The sequence below is a fragment of the Syngnathus typhle genome, linkage group LG2 (genome assembly GCF_033458585.1).
Source record: "Syngnathus typhle isolate RoL2023-S1 ecotype Sweden linkage group LG2, RoL_Styp_1.0, whole genome shotgun sequence".
NCBI classification, from domain to species: Eukaryota; Metazoa; Chordata; class Actinopteri; order Syngnathiformes; family Syngnathidae; genus Syngnathus; species Syngnathus typhle.
The window spans coordinates 3,717,652-3,737,711 of record NC_083739.1 but is presented as its reverse complement, the minus strand read 5'-3'; the positions used below and the strand labels follow the sequence as shown (position 1 = coordinate 3,737,711).

Sequence of the window (20,060 nt, the reverse complement as noted above, 5' to 3'; positions counted from 1 at the left end):
AAGATGGAAGGCAGGGGAAGCGGAACTTCTGCTCAATGCTGATAAAAGGACCGCTTGAGCGGAAGGAAGGCAACTCCTAAACTGTTGTGGTTCTGCTGGCGGACGACGACCAGAACGAGGCAAACTTTGTTCGTCTTCCGAAACAAGCAATCTCGAATAAACACTATACCGCGTCACTCGTTTAAAAATCACACATACTCATGGTCAAGATGATTTTTTTTCAATTTGTGAGAAATGACATCGTGTCAGCTTTTCCCGTTTGATGATTTTGCGGACGGCACTGACATGCTCGTTGTATTTCCACATGCGTATTTTGATCGAAACAGCATCCTTACACCATTCAGGCGCAACATCAAATTTTAATGCGGAAAGCTAAATTTGAAAACCGGGCTTTGACTAGACAAACATTGCCAACGAGCACGGTTACCCGCAACGTCGCTTTCAATTCAAATAGTTATGTGTTCTCGACAACAACACAATACCGTTGCTTTCACCGCCACGTACAGCTATGTTATTTTGTTCCTTTTCAAAACTCTGAGCTGAAAATATCGAAGGGTCAGGCCAAATTGTGATGTCATTTATAGACTGAGATAGAGGGAAAACCCCATTGGGCTGCTTTTCCCAATGCTTCCCAGAAGTGGGAGGTAGGATAATTGGAGTTGGTTGAATGTAGGAGGGTATTGGGGGGAAAAAAAGAAAAAAAAGATGAGTACAAGCAGACCACATGAAAACTTTCCACGCAAAAAATGTCCCCGGCTTAGTCGGGAATTGAAAACATGACAGCGATATATACCTCGGTGTGGAAATAAAAATGGGACCATTGTGGCAGATGTACACAATTGTGGCAATTCTGCTGACACAAAGGTCATGTGGGGTCGCGCTGTTGTTGATTTTCACCATTTTCATCTGATTGTCTTTCACTTATCAATGCAACAGCTCACGTTTTCCCACCTTTTGCTCAACAAGCTCGATACCGGCTGATGTCTACCTTTATCTCCAAGCTTGGCCTCCTAAAAGTAGACATATACGCACATGGGCACCCAAGTGGAAATTCATTTTCGATGGACTTTGTTGCCCAAAGTCGCTAAAGGACCACTGCTTGGTTGGGATTATTTACACACCGCCATTATATTATTTACATTATAAAAACATTTAGAAAATATATTTTGTTGTAGTTTAGATTGCTTATCAACACTTTTGTGTAATTTGTCGAGTGTCTTCATATTTTTCGTATGTATTTATATTCTTATTTATATTCCAGAACAATTTCCAAGTGTTTTAATTAACTACATTTGTTACTCGCTGCTATTTGGAAAAGGGTCGCTGAAAAGTTGCTCGATCTCGCGAGAAAAGTGCTGAGCGACGTGGTTTACCGCCAGCCAATAGGAAAGCGCCTCATTCCGCGTACCGTATCACGTGGTTTCTGACAAGTCCACTCCACCGGGTTTGCTAACAAAAAACAAGATGGATACTCACATATTGGTAATATCGCTACTTTGAATAAAGCCTTTGTTTTCTAACCACGCCGTGTGCTATTATGGGAAACATAGAGACGGCGTTGGTTCGTTCGCAGAATGGAACAATAACGCGTTGGCTAGCTAACTAGCCGAACAGCTAGCTAGCCAGCCTCCGTTAGCTTGTTTTTCGTGCGTTGTGGTGATGTGGAAGTGTCACGTTTGACCTTTCACATCATCCAAATCAAAAAGCAACAATCGGCTATGGGTATCATTTGCATTTTAGCGTCGTCCCGTATATTTGGCGTTTTGTTGACGTTTGAAGCAGCAAAAGCGACGCCCGCCACCAGCTGGTGTTCAAATTCCAAATGTATTCGTTTGTAACGACGTGTCATTTGTACAGGAACCGTCTTTGTACACCGTGAAGGCAATTCTCATTTTGGACAATGATGGCGACCGACTTTATGCCAAGGTACAGGAGAGTTAATTGCATCTCTTGAATTAAACTTTGGCAATTAATCGGACCCGATGACATGTTTTCGCAGTATTATGATGACACTTACCCCACAGTGAAGGAACAGAAAGCATTTGAGAAGAACATATTCAACAAAACACATCGGACAGACAGTAAGAGATGTTATCGTGTTTCCCAATTTGAAGACACGTGTTGCATTATGTTGAATATGGATGTTGTCTATGTGCATCACAAGGTGAGATCGCATTACTGGAAGGCCTCACGGTTGTCTACAAGAGCAACATTGACCTCTTCTTTTATGTGATTGGAAGTTCGCATGAAAATGAGGTACGCGTTTGTATCCCATAACAACGACGGGTCGACCCATTGCGAGTCCATTTTTCTTTTGTTTGAAATGTATTTTTGCTGTAAGGAACAAAAGTGACACAAACAGCTTCCATTTGAAAAAATAAACTCTTCTCGTTTGAACAGCTGATGCTGATGGCTGTTCTGAACTGCCTCTTCGACTCCCTCAGTCAGATGCTGAGGTATGCTGTTGACATCTTTCATTAACATGTCATCTTCTCGGACTGGTTCAGAAAAACTTTTAATGTCTTCTGTATTCAAACCTACAGAAAAAATGTTGAGCGCAGAGCATTGTTGGACAATATGGAGGGGCTTTTCCTTGCCGTGGATGAAATTGTGGACGGAGGGTGAGTTGAGCGTGAGCGTCTCCATCAGTCTCCGTTGTGGCGTTGAGCTTGCTCTTTGCTGCCCCCTGCAGGGTGATCCTGGAGAGTGACCCTCAGCAAGTTGTTCACCGTGTGGCCCTAAGAGTAAGTTGCCACTTCTACTTCTCTTGGTGCCGTATTAAGACAAATGCTGTGAACCTGAAACATCTGCTCTCTTTTAGGGGGATGATGTGCCTTTGACTGAGCAGACCGTCACCCAGGTTGGTTCCCCGCCGCTTATAAAACACAAAACAAGCCCAAAGCCCGCCCGTCAAAAAGGCATCGTTTTCTTTCCCAGGTCCTTCAGTCTGCCAAGGAACAGATCAAGTGGTCGCTTCTCCGGTAGTCGCAGCCCGCTCGTCATGGCACTGATCCACATCCTCCTTTTGCTCCCCTGCAATCACCGCCGTCAGCTGCCGCAGCCCCAAAAGATATTTTCTGTACAGCTGTGGACACTAGCGGCTTCAAATCAGGTGTACATTCTCTTACTCCGGTCGAACTGCTCTCTTTGTATTCTTATTTTCTCATGATGAAAACCAGCGTATGGCTCCCTGATTCTTAATCGACCCATCAGAGCTGGTGACAACATTCCACGCATTGGCCCTTGTAATCTTTTCATTTGTTGATGGAAACGTACTGTAATGTCATCACTGGTGGCCGAACTTTATTTCATTTTGCCTTCTTTTGTCATCAGACCACTTGAATAAAAGTCTGTTGATGCACTCCAACGTTTTTTTGCTCTTCATAAATGGTGTGGTTGTGAGCCAGCCGTCTTAAGCGAGGGCGCCCTCTGCTGTTCGTTTTGTTACGGTGCAGCAGGTGCAGTGGACACAAACGCCCTCCGTCATGCTGGCCCGTCCGTCTTTTCAGGTGTGCGCCATTGGAATTGGTTGGTTGCTCCTTGCAAAAGCAGAAAATGTATTGTCTTTTCATTCACAAATTGTTCCCACATTTCGACAGAGTAATAAAAAATTAAAAAATGTAGTCACGGAAGTTCCCTACTTTTTTTGGCCTCGGTATCGCGGTATAAAACAAATGTGTATGGTCAGGAGAATTCACCAAAAGGCATCGTCAACACATTCTTGCTCATTCTAGACTTGACTGTGAGAACTAAGCCTTTGTTGTGGCCCCTTGCAGGAAAACCTTTTTGTAGGCAAGTTACCAATAATAAATTGCTGTCAGGGCGGTCACGTTTTATTTGACAAGCGTGTAACTGTCTTACGCAATGTGTCCACTAGAGGGCACTAACACGTTTACTTTAGCTTTAACGTGGTTAAGAAGAAAAAGCTGTCTAGCCAATTTCCCTCGTTTTATACGTCAAATTAAAAAAACAAAACTTTGCCGTCATTTTTGTTTGAGTTGGGCAATTTCTGTTATTTGCTTTCCAGTTTTTCACCACCGTTGTGAACATTTTGTGAGCAGGCATTTAACTGGCTCTAAAGAGCCTTCGTCTTTTCCCGCGATATTTAAGATTGCTGTTTTTTTTTCTTTACGTCGTAGAAGCTCGTCAATGAAAGTCTTATCGGCTCTGACCCGTGGGGCTGATTACTTCCTTGGCTGGCCTCCAGTCTGGCTCAGAACCTTGAATGAGAGCTTCTAAGAGCCACAATGAAAGAAAGCATGAATGAACGTGACTGTATGTTACCGCTTCATGCTAAGTGTTTTCCTGGCCAAGAAGCCATGCGGTGGCGTCATCATTATCGCACTGCTTTACTGTTATCGCACCAGTTTGCCAGCGAAGCGAGGACAGCGGGAGGACGCCGACGTGAAGGTTAGTAGAGCAATAAATGTGATGAGATGAAATCTTGGCTCCTAAAGTACACACTTGGCTTGGTCGCCCTCTCGCGCATGCGTGCTTCCATCTTCTAATTACACTTGCACCATCGTAAAAAAAAAAACTGAAGAAAAAACGCCACAGTAACTTCTCTTAATGATACACGAATGGTTGGAACGTTTGAAAGAGCTTGACACGCTGTCAGAGAGGTGCGGGCTCGAGCTTTCGCACATGATCGATGAGTACAGTGCGAGCGAGAGTTACTCGCTTTCTTTTGCGTGCGCCCGAGTGCGCTGTGCAAAAGAGTCAATAAATTCTCGTCATCTGTAAGCTTAAAGTCTTTATAGCAGCCGTCGAACGACGTGGACCGTGCGAGAGAAAACTATCACGATGAGTTTGGCTCTCGAAATACATTCAAGACGGAGCCATTTGATTGGCTAAATGCATTCAAGACGGAGCCATTCGATTGGCTGAGCAGGACAAAGAGCATGACCCTTGTAGGCTACTTTATGGTAGCTAGCTAACATCCACACAAAGATACTAACCAAAGTCCAAATCAAAGACTGAGTACAAACTATATAAGGGAAATCCAATGGCCATGAATGGAGAAAAAGGAGGAGGTCATTAAAGGTTAGGCTAGAAGAGCACACGTGGAGGAGGCGGTGGAATGGGCCCGGGCCGAGCCGAGCCTGCATGCAGCAACTCTGCAGCCTGACGTGTTTTATGGCCCCCGCTGGCCTCTCTGGCTCTCTTTATGGATTCCCATAGAACGGAGAATGACGACTGCTCCTGAAAAAGCCGGCCAAAAACAACACCTTCGCTGCTGCACTCTTGCCTTCCTTGGCCATAATTCAGCAAGCTGTTTGTGCCCCCGCCCCCCCCTCCCCAAAAAGAGCATTCATTGTAATGACAAAAATGACTGTAAATTTTGATGCTAATGTTTATTTTTTGTTGACGTCAGATAAAACTGTCAGCGTGAATGTGCTTGGTTTATTGGACGTCGTTACAGGTTGCTGGAAAAAAAAATGGTGGGCTTTGTGAAGTTACAGCTTTTTCCCCTCCCTCCCTTTCTTCCCTCCCTCCCCTTTTGGACTGGAATAGCTTTGCCTTCGCGAGATCAGTGCTTTTATGGCACTCGAAAGATTTACGACATGAAAATGTCCAACTTTGATCGGAAAATTAAAGCGGTCCACCGAGGGAAGCCATTGTGAGTCCCGCAGATATTGGAAGTGATTTTCCTTTTTCCCATCGAAGAGAAGAAGGCACGCAAAACCCGCTCAAAGTGACGCTTCAAGCCGAGCAGATCTACTCACGTGTGCAACCGGGTCACATCTGGAATGCAGTTTGACCCCGCCCCTCCCCCACCACGGGCCATAATCCCGATGGCCTTTTCTGGGTTACTGCTGTTATCAAACACTCAACACTTTTGCACCAGTGATGATGCAAAACAGTACTAAAGAACGACAATCTGTCATTTTCATTGGAGACAGTCAACAAGACAAGGCGCACGCAATTGCGGCCGTAAAGCTTTACGAGGGCTTCCCGAGTCGGATTTTTCCCCCCTTGCGTGTTTAGTCTTGTTTTATCCCCCCAAAGAAAAATCTTCCCTGAGCTCTTCTGTGTTGGGACTCAAGTCTGCATGTGTGTTTTGCAGCAGTAGCAGCAAAAGAATGTGCAGAGGAGCATCTAGTCGGGCATACCTCTGAGCCCGCTGTTGCCCCCTCCCCCCTCTGTCATCTGCCCCCCCCCCCCCTTCCCCGCGCGGATTCCCCAACCACACCACAACACTGTTAACAGAGACGGCCACGACAGATTTACTACCATCGTCTTTCCATTGGCCGCCAGCGGGACAGCTGTGATTTATGGCCTCCCTCTCATTGGCCAAAAGCTGACAGCTAAATTTATGGCCGCACCGAGATTTGATGCCTCCTGCCTTTGAAGTGAGTTACAGCTCCATGGCTTATAGGACACAGAAACGGTGTCAGGTTGCGATCGTAAAGTCTTCTCCCCGAAGGGAGGGGGTGCTCTAGCATAATAGTTCTGACGTCACAAGGGGGGGGACAAGAGACCTCGTGCGCCCGCCGAGAGAAAGAACCAGCAGAATAACGCGGAGACGGGCTTGGAAAAGGCATCCGAGAAGTCAACCCCCCCCAGTGAAGGGAGAGATGCCAAAACTCAACCTTGGATTTCAATCCGAGAGCATCGCCCAAAAACAAAACCCCCGCCTGACCCCCGGCCTTGCAACAACCTTCACCAGTGGAAATTTCCACGGCTAACACGGTCGCCTCGCCCGACCCGCTCACTCACGCGGCGTTTCCCTTGGATATGGCATCCTTGGTTTAGTATTTCACAGTACAGTGACTGCCGAAGGTCAGCTGGCACAAGAAGACAGATTCAAAACAGTTGTGCGCCAACTTGGGATCTATTTCTGTGCCTCGAGGTCAAACTTCAACCAAAAGGCCCACTTTTCGCTAACTGGAACCATTGTTCAAGCTTTGGGGTTACCCCGCTGCTGAGGTCACATCGTAAGCCTTCTCTCTTTCGATGATGACTCAAGATGGAGGCGGAGCTCCTTGTAGCAAGAGATGGCTCAGCGCACCTTCATTCATTTCAATCGTTTCCTACCCTTTGCCCTTCAGACCCGACTCGGGCGATTCTTGACCTCGCGTTAGCAGGACGTCGAGCCGTCTTGGAGCCGATGGCGTCGGAGTGAAGAAGCAAAGTCTGCTCAAGGCTTGGAAAATTCTGCCCTGGCCAAGTGAGTGGCCAGACGGCAGGCAAGATTGTTTTTCGCTTACTAATGACAAATGTTGAGGTGGGGAGAGAGACAAGCAGCAGGCAGGTCAAGGTGACCGCAGCAATGGCCAAGCAAAGCAAGCGTCTCCATGGTGGGACCAAAAGACATTTGCTGATGTCCTCTGTTTTGGACATCCAAGGATCAAAAGTTAACGTGACTTGTGAAAGATCACATCAGGTCGTTCAACTTCCAAAGAAATGTCGTCACGCTGCTCCCGAATTTATTGTACGTGCGAGTGTCTCATGCTTTGCTTCCGGATACAACAATTGGACCAATGACAATATTTGGCAATCAATTACAGTCACGCCTTCTCTTTTTTTGTGCTGAAGGTTTGACGAGAAGCTGCCAGGTTCATTGCAACAGCTCATTTTCTTTCATCAAATGCTTCACCCGTGTGGTTGTGGCCATTTTGGGAACGTGATACTGAGGAAAAAAATGGAGCAAAAATCAGGCACCCTAGAAAACGAGCCTTTGTTTTGTCGGCACGGGATTTGACTTTTTTGTTACAACGTTGATAGTTGCTTCCATTGCAAGACTCGTCAATATTTGTAATTAGGAGGAGAGGAGTGTGTTTATTTGTGTATCTTTATTTTTAGGAATAATGAATGCCTGCGTGTGCGCGCGCGTCCATATGCGCATGCGTGTGCATAATTGGCGACATCCAACATAAAGTTGTATCTCCAGCCGTGCTATTTGTCAACATACCGTTTTTTCCCATGTATAATGCGCCCCTATGTATAATACGCACCCTAAAAATGGCATGTTGATGCTGGAAACCAGCCTGTACCCATGTATAATACGCACCCAAATTTTGACTCCTACTTAAGTCCGTAAATGTCAAATTATTTCAGAAAAAAGATCATCTTTGGGAACAACCGGATGTTATTCTGCCGGTGAGTATCACTGCGCATGCGCTAGCAAACTCAATAGCGAAGAAATGTTTCGGATTTGTGTAGGGTACATTGTGACAGCAAACGAGCAGGTGATCGAGCAAGCGTCTGATACCAGAGCATTGTGTTCGTATGGAGCGTGTTTGAAATGAACAGCAGAGAAGAAAGTGCATCTGTAATGGCGGCCTCCGTATGATATCTGGATAAAAAAAAAAAAATTGTACCCATGTATAATGCGCACCCCAGATTTTAGGACAATAAATTAGTTAAATTTTGCGCATTATACATGGAAAAAACGGTATTTGCTCTTCTAGCGTGTCGGTATTTTTTTTTTTCTAATTCACTGTTATATTTGAATGTGTGGATTATTATTGTTGCTGTGGTGAGGTGATTTTGCACTTCAATCCATTCAAATTTTTGAATTGAAGTGGATGATAGTCAACGGCTATCAGTACCCTGTTTTCATTGGTTACACTAACATTCGCACAAGTGAACCCACGATGATCAATGATCGCTCTGTCTCGCGGAGATGATTTCGAACCTGAATGATTTCTACACTTTGTGTATGAAGATGGAGTGTTCTAATCCGCTTTCTAATCTCCTCCCCATCTCACTCACTTAAAAAGGTCCATTGTTAAGTGCCGGGGGGCCGGTGGGTGCTGTAAATCAAGACAGCGGCGGGAGGGAGGGGGGTCAGTGAGGGAGGGCATATCTCCTATAGGGTGGGGGTGGGGCTGAGCGCGCGAACACTCCCAGCAGCCTTCGGGGAGTTAACTGGCAAAGTGAAAGGCGCCCAAGACTACGAATGCAGCGACCAAAATATTGTTTCCTTTATTCCCTTCGAGAAATCAGATGACGTCAAGCGCTAAAACTGGGGTCTCACTGCCCCCCATCTTGACGGGTTCTCAAATGTGGACCCTTAGAACTTTGTAGCCATCTCACTGCTACTATAACTATCCCTATCTGCTCTTCTGACGTCACTGGAGGCCCCTCTCACTCCTCTCTCTCCGAAAAAAGTGACACACTACCCCCTTGCGGCGAAAACGGGTATTGCTTAGCTGAGATATTAATCGTGACCAGGTGAATAGGAACGTAGAGGTATCGGAATGCAATTTCAAACATCAATCAGTCAAAAGTCTCTAATCGTGTTAAAGGCCCTCAAGCAGGCTAGCTTTTCGTCACTCACATTTACTGAGTGGGAACGGCGGACCATTTTAAAAACTAATTGTGGCAAAATAATTTGTACATACATACATACATGTATAAGTTGTCGACATGTGTCCTATTAAATAAGTGAGTTTTTAAAAAATGGATCGTTTTATTGAGACTTAGGGCCCTAAAACTCCACAAACAAAGCAGTGTAAAATGTAGCTAGAAAATGTACATCATTTTACCCTAATGCCTAACAATGAAACACTGAATCGTGGCGGGGTCTCTACATTTGTATAAATGCAGACAAAAAAAAAAAAAAAGATGTTTCCAAATGAAAAGTTGCTCCACCTTCCGATCACACAGGCAATCAGACAAGGCTTCAAACTTTCTAAATATGGAGATTTCTTTTTTGGGGGGGAGGGGGTGGGGGGTTAGGTCCCACATTTTGAATACAATTTAAATACTTATATTAACTTACTGAGCAGAGGTCAGTGTCATTGATGGTCCCCCATCTCCTTTTGCGTAATCCAAAAATAGCAACGCAACTCCCCAAAAAATTAACTGGAAAAGCAAAAGCCTTTTTTCAACACATCTTGGTGTTTGGAGATTGAACCGGACGGACACACGCTTCTACAGGGGATGAGCTCGTGGAGTTCAAAATTAAAAAAAAAAAAAGCAGCACTTAGACATCATCTTCACAGAAGATGCTCAAGTGTTTCAAACTAGAGATGAGAGGACATGGCACGGTTGTCTTCACATTCAATCTTGTTGAGCCAAAGGCGAGCGAGCGCGTCCTGGGCCACATCCCACAAGATGGATGGACTAATGAGCCGGAGCGTTCATCCAAAAACAAGACCAACAGATCAACAACCTGAACTAGATGGGATGATTTCATAAAAAAAAAAAAGAAAACGCTAAATACAAAGGTGAACCCGCAGCGGAGGACTAAATGCATATTTGGATCGGATATGAGCTTTTGTTTCGCCACGTTGAAATGCTTCGGCTTTCACGGGTTGAACATTTTTCAATGTTGATTGATTTTCAAGTGCGAGACCAAAGCAACCTGATTTGACCAACGGAAGCTGACAGAGTCTTGTGCGACGGACACCGTCCGAAGGTCCTGGGCTTGGTTTCTGGGCTCGGCGGGATTCTCAAAGATGCGGCCGAGACGCTGTCCACAATGGCGGCTGGCTGCCGGCTGGCGCTACTCCAGTCTTTAGTGTGATCAAGCGCCAGAGTATCATCCACTTATTGCCACTGCCGTGTTGGGAAGAGAATCGCTCGTTCTCCTCTGATCTCGACAACACAGGGAAGGAGATTAAAAAGGTATCAAAATCCGTGACGGAACTAACTTGATCTGGTTCTCTTAGCTAGCTAGCTAGGTGTGTCGTCTAAGCCGCCCGCGTTCAGCTTTCGCTTCAGCAGCGTGGCCAGCTGTCCGTTGGGTCCTTGCGGGGTCAGGCGGTCAGGCGGCCGCCGGAAGGCTGTAAGGGGCTCCAGGACGCCGTGTGGCCGCCGGACGTGCCCTGCGAGTACGCCGACGAGCGCCCGTCGCAACACTGGCCGTCGTCTTTGGCCATGCCGGCCACGCACAGGCGCCGGTGCCTCAGCAGCCGGTCTGTCCGGGAGAAGGTCTGCGGGCAAAGAGGTCGGTTGTCAGCATGCCATCTCAAACGAACCAATCAGAGGAAAGAAAGGGGAAAATGGCGTCCCGTCCCGCTACGCCACTCACCTGATTGCAGCGATCGCACTGGTAGGGCTTCTCGCCGCTGTGCACCCTCTTGTGGCGGTCCAGGTGGTAGCGCTGGATGAAGCGCATCTCGCAGCTGTCGCAAGCGTACGGCTTTTCCCCTGCGGACACGCCATTCTCAGGGTCAGGGGGGGCGTGGCGCGGGCGGCGCTTCAAAACAGCCTTTGAGCATCGATTCCCCCTCACCCGTATGCGTCAGTATGTGCCGCTTGAGGTGGTAGCTGCTCCGGAAAGCTCCGTAGCAGTGGTCGCAGATGAAGTTCTTCTGGACTTTGAGAGCGCTGTCGTCATCCATGTCCAGCTGCTGCAATAAAGGCTAGCCAGCGGGATCAAATAAACACCTTTCGTCAATTGTTGGGGTCAGGCAAACGTGAAAAGAAGCTCAAGCGTACCCGCGCTTCCTCCTTGACCCGGACCGATTTTTTGTGCTTTTTCTTGACGTGGCCGCTCTGGCCGCCGTGTGTGTTCTTGCCGTCCAATATTCTGGAAGTGTGGTAATCGCCATCCTTTTGGATCAGCTTGGGGGAGAAAAGATGTGGTCGAATTAGGCTGCTCGGCAACAGGACCGGTGCCGAGCGCCAGCTGGCCGGTCGGCGCCAAAGCTGCGTGGCGCGCCATTAGGCTGCTTTTGGAAGGCTTGCGCTCACCAGGGGTGGGCAGCTCCCAGTCGACAGATGGCCCACGTGGCTGTTGGCTTGCGCGTGGTGCCCTTGGTGTCCGTGGTGGCTGTGGCCGTGGTGCGGGTGGCTTTGGTGGCCCTCCGAAGCACCCCGGTGCCCGTGACCCAGGGAGGACATCATCTTCTTTTGAGCCGCAATGTTGTTGGCTTGCATCAGGGCCATGCCGGACAGCACCTCCTCGTAGCCCGGCGAGCCAGCCTGGGAACGCAAACGGCGACATCAGAGTCGGCGGGATTTCACGGAGGGACGGCGAAGCGGTGCCGAGCAACGCGAGTTAACACGAAAAGGGCAGGCCTCTGGCGCCACGTGATTTGGATTCTGCAGATGGAGAGACTTCCACTGACCCATTTCGCATGCTCTCCAACAGAGTTGTTTGAACGGTGTGTCATCGCCGTGCTTTTGAATTTTTGTGTGTGTGTGTGTGGGGGGGGGGGGGGGTGAGGCACAGCTGACCTCAGTCAGAAGAGACCACACGCACCCAAATCACGGAGGCCAAAGCCTGAAAGTAGAGGCATGACAAAATAAAGCTACGCGCTTCAGTCAGGAAGCAAGTTCATCAAGCATGGCAGGGATGAGATGGAGCTCTGGCGCTCAAATGTGCAGCATCCCTTTGACTTGACATTCAACGTTTGTGTGTGTGTGTGTGGGGGGGGGGGGGGTCCATTTTTAACGACGTACTGTGAATTGTAAACAACCCAAACAAGGCAAGTGACGTCACGGCAAGTTGAGCATCTTGTATAGCGCATAGGAAAATGGGAAGCTCGAGTTTAGCAGTCGCGTGATCGCTTATCCAGAAGAGGGCTCCCTCTCTCGCCCCCACTTTGTCCACATTAATATTGATTTTCAGAAAGGTTACAGTTAGTTCCCAGTCTTCTTCCAATAGTTCTGACACCTTATCCTTCTTATATGCTTCGAATAGTTTCCGTTTTCGTCGGGAACTAGTCTGATTCTATATTGTGTAAAACGAGCTTCGTTCCATTATCTACAAATGGTAAAGCATCTCCTCTAAGCTCAAGTGTTGTTAATAAGAGATCCCTTTAGCTAGGGGCTTTCACGTGCAAGAAGAAATGATCTAGTTGAAGCGAAGGTGACACATTTCTAACTGTACAAGTTTGCTAGTTAGCTACTTACCAGAGAACAGGTTGGCGAGCGGAATTGAAATAGTCGGCTGCGGGTCGTCGGGTTTTGATTTGAAAGACGGATACCCAAAGTGTGATGGCAAAAGAAATCGGAGGCCGCACTGAATGAAACCAAACAACGCGTGCTAGCTTGTTAGCTAGTTGTTCGTTTTGAGGTGGTGGTGGTGGTGGTGGTGGTGGTGGTGGTGGTGGGGGGGGGGGGGGGGGGGGAGTCTTGCAAGACGGTTACCCCCACCCTCCCCCACCCCAGACGACACAACAACAGCCAGGCAGGCACACACAAGGCACAGCAGGCAGGCAGGCAGGCAGGGCGTGCGGGCGGGCTCAGGGACCAGCACACAAAACTACCGCAGGCTGTGCTGGAACCTTCCCAAATCCGAAAACAGCCCACCAATGAAAAGATTCTGCAAACGCGATTAAGGTGTGCTCCCGGTTGTTTTGCTTACCTTTTAATTGTTTACAGTTTTGCGGATTATTAGTTGACGCACTTCCAATTTTTCTTTTCAGTTTACAAACACTGACAGGAAACGCTACCGGAAGTGTTCCCCGCCGGAGTGTTCTGATTGGTCACAGGGGTAGCCATGTGATTGCCGCTCAATGACCTTTGTGTGCGGCCATGTTAGTAAGGGACTGATGACGTAAGAGGCACGCTTCAGGAAAATACTGGCCTGAACGCGTCAGTGTGCTTTCCATTCTTTAGTCAAGGAACATGTTTTGCATTAGGGAAAACGAAAATAAAAACAAAATATCACCAAAGGTATACGGGTTGAGGTAGTGAGTTTTTACACCGTTGTTATGGTTTTAACCCTTCGATGCACAAGGAAAACTTGGGTCAAGGTTTCAAACTAGGGTTAGGGTTTCAAACTAGGGTTTCATACTGGGGTTAGCGTTTCAAAATAGGGTTTAAAGCTAGGGTTAGGGTTTCAAACTAGGGTTAGGGTTTTAACCCTTAGATGCACAAGGCCATCAATTCTTCTTTGACGACTTTTTTCCATTCTTTTCATCTAGTTCTCTAGCTTTCCTCTCCGTCCTGCCATGTTTGTGCACTTCATCACCTCTTGTATTATATTATCATAAAATGGCAGTCGAATTTTGACGACATCTAGTGGCTGTTAATAAAATGACATCAACTGTCACACTGGAAGGAATTTCCTGTTATCAGTACCTTACAGTTTTTATTTTTTTTTGCATAATGATTGTTATTATTCATCCATAGCGTGTACATTATCAGATAAATCAGTCAGTTAACAAAAGCAGTCGTTAATTCAACAGCAAAAAATAACTTTTGGTTGCTGTAAATCTGAGACCAGTGTCTTACTGTGTGTGTATTTTATTGCAAAGTACAATTAAATAGTCATCCCCCTCCAAAAAGAAATCACAGTTAGAAAATAATTGCAGGGGCTGTTTACTTGGTTCAGCTGTGGGAAATGAGAAATCAATACCTTCTTTCTTGGCTAGATATTTGACTTGCGTGAAATAAAAATCATCGGGAACTCATTTCATCTTACAAGCAGTGACTCACTTGAAGAAATCCATTTTCAGCCTGCAGTGGGTGGGAAGAATATTAACGTTTATTCTTGTTACTGTCCTGGAGACAAGACAGTTAATTGGACCACTTGTTTTTCTTGTGCAATCTAAAAGCTTTGTACCTTACTTTTCACTTGTATTTACATTTTAGGCAGACCCTAACTCTATTGCTCATGCTGTCACGGCATTTGAACAGGGTCGTGATTCTATCGTTTCACAGGCCTCTGCACTTGGATGATGTAGAATTCCACGCATGCGTGTGTTTGCGTGTGTGCGTGTGTATGTGTGTGTGTGAATGTTTATTCAAAGCAAAGCAAGTGGCTTAACAGAGAAATCCTATTCATCCATTCACTTTCTACCAAAAGGTTAACTGAACTCAGGTCAACCACTAGAGGGAGCTATTGTCTTTCAAAAGTGGAATTTGTCACGTCACCCAGTTTTTCAGTCTAACGTGTGCGTGTGTGTGTGTTTTTGTTGTATGTGCGTGTTTTTGTTGCATGTGCGTGTTCATGTGTGTGTGCGTGGCTGTGCGCGTGCTTGTTTCTATTCTGCAGCGGAACCTATCTTGACTACAGCATCATCACCTGCTGCTAACCAGTAAATTGCAATGCGATTCATGTTACCTGCTTGCCAACATCATCATTTGCAATGCAGTCGGTGTAGTTAGATGAATTGACTGGGAGAAGTAACTTGTTCAATGAGTCATTGCTGCCAAAAGTGGGTCTCAACATATTACCGGCATTGTTGGCAGAGAGGGATGGTGGCGTTAAAGATTGAGCAGCACAAACACGAGTTCTGTTTCGACACAAGTTTTGTGCCAGGTTGTAATACCCTCAAATGCTAAAAGGAGTTGAGAGGCTAGGCTGGTGCAGAAAGACAAGTGGAGGTCCACTTCACGCCACACACGGTGCACGCAAGGGCGCCCGCAGACCGCCATCGCCTCCCTCGGTTACGCTAATGAAACATGATGCTAAGAGCGGCCGACCTCACGCCATTAAAGATGGCCACACTCAGCAAAAAGCGACCCATCTGCGTGTACTGATCACGTCGGGGCCCCGAGCTTGGTGCAGACATGATAACCGCACGCTAATTAAAAAGCCATTTGTGCAGCGGAAGGCCAATTAAAGGCCTCATTGCTGATAAGGCCCTCAGTTACCACAGCGGCAAAGCCACCCGGGAAGTATTTATGAAATGTTAATGGGGACTGTAATTAATATCCGGAGCAGATTAACAACATGCGAACCAATATCATTCACATTTCGGTGAGGACTGGTGCACAACGTGAGAGCGCAGAAGAAGCTGCGTGTTAGTTCATGCAACACAGAGTAAGTGTGTGTGTGTGTGTGCGTGTACATAAATGCAGAAAAACATAATACTAGTATTGGATATGTGGCTTGAAGGGGCGTGGCCTAGTGAGGGCTAATTAGTCTTCAGGTGAGCGTGAGCTGTGGCCCACAGCAGGATTTTGCAAGTCATTGTGGATGGTCCCATCTAAGAACCAATTGACAGGCTTCACTTAGAATGGATAAGGTGGATTTTTTTGGAGGAGGCCTTTTTGTCCAGAATTCTCTCTTTTGTGAAGCTGCAAACAACGCAGCGAATGGATTACGTAACTCCTTGTGAGCAAAGTGGCAGAGGCCTTTTTAATAATAAATGTGCGCATATCATACGAGTCACCGCAATTTGTGTTTTTTGTCTCTCAACCAAACTCTGTCCGGCGTCAGATTTGAATTTCTTGATTCCCTCTTCCTGTTGGTTGGACGTCTGTGCGTCATTATTCATAGTGGCCACGATAATCAGTAAATCAATTCGACACAGCAGACAAAGTGGACAAATCTGAGAGGAGCAAAAATGGATGAGCCGCGGCGGCGGTGGCTACATTCTAGAATATATGAGGATGACCAAGGCGAGCAAATCAGGAAGAAACGTCTGCTGGATGGCGTTTAGATCAATACTAATAACCACAGGCAGAGAATGACTTCCTCTCATCCCTAATCATTCACGCAGAGGAGGCGCGCATCCAGAGGAGGGGGATAAAGTGCGAGCCCAGGAAAAACGAGCGGCAAGCGCAAATTTGTCTGTTTGGATATCGTCTATTGCTTTCTCGCTCTCTTTCGTTGAGTCGAACAGACGGAGCCGTTTGAGAGGCCTCTTTATCAGAAGCCTCTCCCCCCCCCCCCCCCCCCTCCCTGCCAAAAAGCCAGCGTGCCGTGCGTACCGTTAGAGTGCTCCGACATTTACGGGGAATGAGATTGCTCGAAAAGCATCGCTCAATAAAAGGTCTCGCAATGTGTTTGGCCTAATGGCCTGCAATTTTAGATTTCAGTAACAAAGTTAGAGAAGAGAGGAGAAAAGGGTTGAGCGGGTGGGCCGCCGCAGCATCTTCCACTTTGTTTCAAAGGAATTAGGCTTCATGCTCAGTTAATTGCCATTTAGGGAAGAGTCCGATGTGCAGGAAACGGAACACCTCGCGCATTATAGCGCACAGCAGGACCTTGAAATAGGAGATTCCCACGTTCGTTCGTTCGTTCGTTCGTTCATTTGTTCGTTTGTTCGTTTGTTTGTTTGTTTGTTCGTTCGTTCGCCCCCTTGGTAACTCAAAGCACGTCTCGACATCCTGTTGCGATTCATGATATCGTGATTCATTCATTGATGTGCGCGACTTGATTCAAGTCAGATCAAAACAATTGAAGACTCAGTTATTGTAAGTCACTCTGTGATCTGCAGGTAGATCATTTTGATCCCCACGGGGAAATAAGTGGAAATGAGCAATGAATGAAGATTTGCATGACATTGAAAGGGCTTATGAGAGTTCCACATTGATTTTCCATCATGAGTGTTTCTAAGCATTGCAACGACACCGATTTTGTTGTTGTAAGTGCAACCTTCGATAAGATGTATGCGCTGATCAATAGCGGACTCTTAACAATCGATTTTTTCTTAGGCTGGCTTCAAACGATACCGCAGCTTATTAAGAAACAACGATATACTACATATCGTTATCCACCCACCAAATATTCAAGGCTTTTCGACTCTGACAGCAAACTAGAGACGATGTGTTGGCCTCTTTCATTTCGGCTTCCATTCCATTCCGTTGTCTGTTAGCATGCTGGCGTTCACGTTTTTTGAGACATCGGTCGGTCACATGCTAATCCGATGTTGTCCACTGAGCTCCATCTTCCAGACGTTTGCCAAAGTCCTCATGCAACTGGCCTTGTCGTGCTCATGTTATCGTAGTCAGGCAGGCGCTAGTGAAAATTGCTGGAAGAAATGGACACAGCTGACTTTATCGAATTAGATCAAGCTAAACAGTACAGTGTAGTCCCACAGATCCAAAACTATCATGGGGAGAAAAGCAGAAGGAGAAAAAAAAGGATCTTCTCTACCAAACGATGCCAGCAAAGCGGGAATAATAAAAAACAAGTTAGTGCATTTGAAATGTTCAAATTTAGCCCACGTGATGATTACAGTGCCAAATTGAAAGATTACAAATAGAAAAAAGTACGTTGACCGGAGCTAGTGGCTGAGCCCTGCAATAGGTCAACGGCAGCGGCTGACGGATGAAAGCTGAGTGTGTGTTTACGTGTTCTCAGCAGCGGTTGTGGGAACTAGTGAGAGATGAGTCCCGTGTTTCTGATCGATCGCCACCGCTCGGCTCTTTTAACGAGGTCATTGATGAAAACTCGATCGTAAAGGTTGTGCTGACACAGCCGACGGAAGACACGTTATTTATTTATTTATTTATTTATTTATTTATTTATTTATTTATTTATTTATTTATTTATTTATTTATTTATTTATTTATTTATTTATTTATTTATTTATTTATTTATTTGTTTGTTTGTTTGTTTGTTTGTTTGTTTGTTTATGTAATTGTCATTTTATTTTTATTTATTTATTTTATTTATTTAGTTATTTAGTTATTATTATGATCAATATTTTATTTTATTTATGGATTTTATTTTTAATGAACTGTACAGATGTCAAATTGCAGCAATTTAGGAACAAAGTAAGTCATTTAAGTCAGTCGGTGGGACCCAAGTGTCAAAAGTGGAACTCAAGCAACAGGGTCCAAAGCGGCAGGCGATTCCAATGGAGCCACGACGGTAACACATCTCCTGGCTCCTATACCTATCAATTTGTGGAAGAACGTCCATATTTCAATCCAGATCGGCTTTCAAGTATATTCGGGAAGTCTTCTGTTCCACTTGAGAAGAGCCATGGCTCCATCTGGATATCCCAATTCTCATCAAGCAGCAACACTAAAAAGTCCGCGTCCACCATGTTGCCATGGAAGCATTCCCCTCTCCTACAGCCATACCACATGGGATGAAAGTCCGCTTCCCTTTTGTCTCAACCAAGCCCTTTGCGAGCGGAAGACAAGAAGAAACAAAGTCAATGCGTGCCATAAGGTTGATCTCATTAACGAGGCTAATTATTGAACCCTTCCTCGTCTCGCTTTGGCCCGTCACAGGAAAGTTTTGCGTTTGTGAGAACTTCCTGCCAGCCCACGTATTTATTCCTCAAACGGGAGATGGCTCTTGTTTGTCCTCGATTCGACTAAAGCGGAAGGAAAGCCGAAAAAAACAACAGCAAGTGACGAATAACGACAAGGAAGCACCCCCCCCCCCCTCCCCGAGATTATTGCTTTCCTTTTGCTGTGAGTAATGAGCAGCACTTTGAACGGCGGCCTTACCAGTATCCTGCTATTAATTAAAGCTTGATTGGAAGAATAAATTAATCTAGCTGTGGGTCGCCCAATCAATAACCCGTACGAGGGCTCCATTAAGCACGGCGGTCCGAGCGTGATGAGCGCGCCGAGAGAACGAGGCGAGTCCAACGCTCCTCCGAGATTGCGAGTGATTTTCTCGCTTATTAATCATAACAAGCTGGTCAAGTGGTTTCTAAAGGTTCAAAGGCGCAAGTTAGCGAGCGCCCCGCTGCTCCGCTCAGAAGCAAAAGCCACAGCTAGCATCCGTTCTCATTTGCTTTCCGCCGCAACAAACCCGCCCGGAGTTTCAAACTCACCACTCCGGTTAGGCTTTTAAAGGTTGAACCGAAATGGCAGCGGGTTTGCGTTTTCACAAAAAAGCCTGTCGTCGATTTCTATTAGTTGGATTCGACTCCAACTCCGACCATGGGCGACCGAGGCGCTAATGGGCCGAACGGCGCGTGTCGCAATAGGACACGGGCAAACCTTAATCATCTAGCTGCAGCAAATAAATGACTACAATCATCAACCCACAGCAAATTAATGATCACAATCAATCAGCTCAAATTAAATCCGACCCGAAAATAGTGGTGCGGTCAAGTAGCAATCAGGCTTCCTGGCTCGCCTCCCACGTCAAGCCAACGTTGCCAAGAGACAAACACAAGCAGCGGTATTGACAAATTCTTGCTTTCGTTGCTTTCTTGCTTCTGCATAAGACACTTTAGAGGAGAGGTGTCAAACTCATTTTTGTCGCCGGCCGCATTGTAGTCATAGTTTCCCTCGGAGGGCCATTTTGACATACAGTATAGGCTACGCAACAAAGTTTGGAAATCACAGACTAGTAAAAACTGTTTGAATAATTCAAAAAGATAAATGGTAATAAAAATTGATAGCAATATTTTTAAAACGTTTGTAATTTTAGTAATGACACAAAGTCAATGCAAAATTTGTCTTTGCAGGCCACATAAAATGATGTGGGGGGCCCTATCTGGGCCCCCGGG

General features: G+C 46.2%; 2 protein-coding genes and 2 long non-coding RNA genes across 6 annotated transcripts; 2 read left to right on the top strand and 2 right to left on the bottom strand.

Moving 5' to 3' along the window:
- The first annotated feature begins 1,357 nt into the window (after positions 1 to 1,357).
- On the top strand, positions 1,358 to 3,367 carry copz1 (COPI coat complex subunit zeta 1). The gene is made up of 9 exons (XM_061272172.1): positions 1,358 to 1,482; positions 1,858 to 1,926; positions 2,000 to 2,081; positions 2,165 to 2,256; positions 2,401 to 2,456; positions 2,544 to 2,621; positions 2,693 to 2,744; positions 2,822 to 2,860; positions 2,938 to 3,367. The coding sequence occupies exons 1-9, from the start codon at positions 1,465 to 1,467 to the stop codon at positions 2,983 to 2,985; spliced, it is 534 nt and encodes a 177-aa protein (XP_061128156.1). The 5' UTR covers positions 1,358 to 1,464; the 3' UTR covers positions 2,986 to 3,367.
- On the bottom strand, positions 3,284 to 7,553 carry LOC133149937 (uncharacterized). The gene is made up of 2 exons (XR_009713700.1): positions 6,919 to 7,553; positions 3,284 to 3,539 (listed from the first exon to the last, which is right to left on the bottom strand). It is a non-coding gene; the product is annotated as an uncharacterized LOC133149937 (long non-coding RNA).
- A 1,845-nt stretch (positions 7,554 to 9,398) lies between these two features.
- On the bottom strand, positions 9,399 to 13,371 carry znf740b (zinc finger protein 740b). Of its 3 annotated transcripts, XM_061272169.1 has the most exons (7): positions 13,268 to 13,368; positions 12,027 to 12,181; positions 11,650 to 11,880; positions 11,395 to 11,520; positions 11,189 to 11,318; positions 10,985 to 11,103; positions 9,399 to 10,886 (listed from the first exon to the last, which is right to left on the bottom strand). In XM_061272169.1, the coding sequence occupies exons 2-7, from the start codon at positions 12,069 to 12,071 to the stop codon at positions 10,710 to 10,712; spliced, it is 828 nt and encodes a 275-aa protein (XP_061128153.1). In that variant the 5' UTR covers positions 12,072 to 12,181; positions 13,268 to 13,368; the 3' UTR covers positions 9,399 to 10,709. The 3 variants fall into 3 exon arrangements, with proteins under 3 accessions (XP_061128153.1, XP_061128154.1, XP_061128155.1); XM_061272170.1 differs by lacking the exon at positions 12,027 to 12,181 and having other exon boundaries at positions 13,268 to 13,371; XM_061272171.1 differs by lacking the exons at positions 12,027 to 12,181; positions 13,268 to 13,368 and adding an exon at positions 12,814 to 12,990.
- On the top strand, positions 13,087 to 13,581 carry LOC133149936 (uncharacterized). Its single transcript, XR_009713699.1, has 2 exons — positions 13,087 to 13,242; positions 13,329 to 13,581. It is a non-coding gene; the product is annotated as an uncharacterized LOC133149936 (long non-coding RNA).
- The last annotated feature ends 6,479 nt before the right edge of the window (positions 13,582 to 20,060 follow it).

Excerpts from the sequence above, each read along its gene's own strand:
- copz1 (XM_061272172.1), top strand. Across the intron at positions 2,257-2,400 it reads GAAGTTCGCATGAAAATGAG|CTGATGCTGATGGCTGTTCT; the intron begins GTACGCGTTTGT and ends TCGTTTGAACAG. Across the intron at positions 2,622-2,692 it reads GATGAAATTGTGGACGGAGG|GGTGATCCTGGAGAGTGACC; the intron begins GTGAGTTGAGCG and ends TGCCCCCTGCAG.
- znf740b (XM_061272169.1), bottom strand. The coding sequence starts at position 12,071 with ATGACACACCGTTCAAACAACTCTGTTGGAGAGCATGCGAAATGG. Across the intron at positions 11,521-11,649 it reads CTGGGAGCTGCCCACCCCTG|CTGATCCAAAAGGATGGCGA; the intron begins GTGAGCGCAAGC and ends TTCTCCCCCAAG. Across the intron at positions 11,319-11,394 it reads GGGTCAAGGAGGAAGCGCGG|CCTTTATTGCAGCAGCTGGA; the intron begins GTACGCTTGAGC and ends CCCGCTGGCTAG.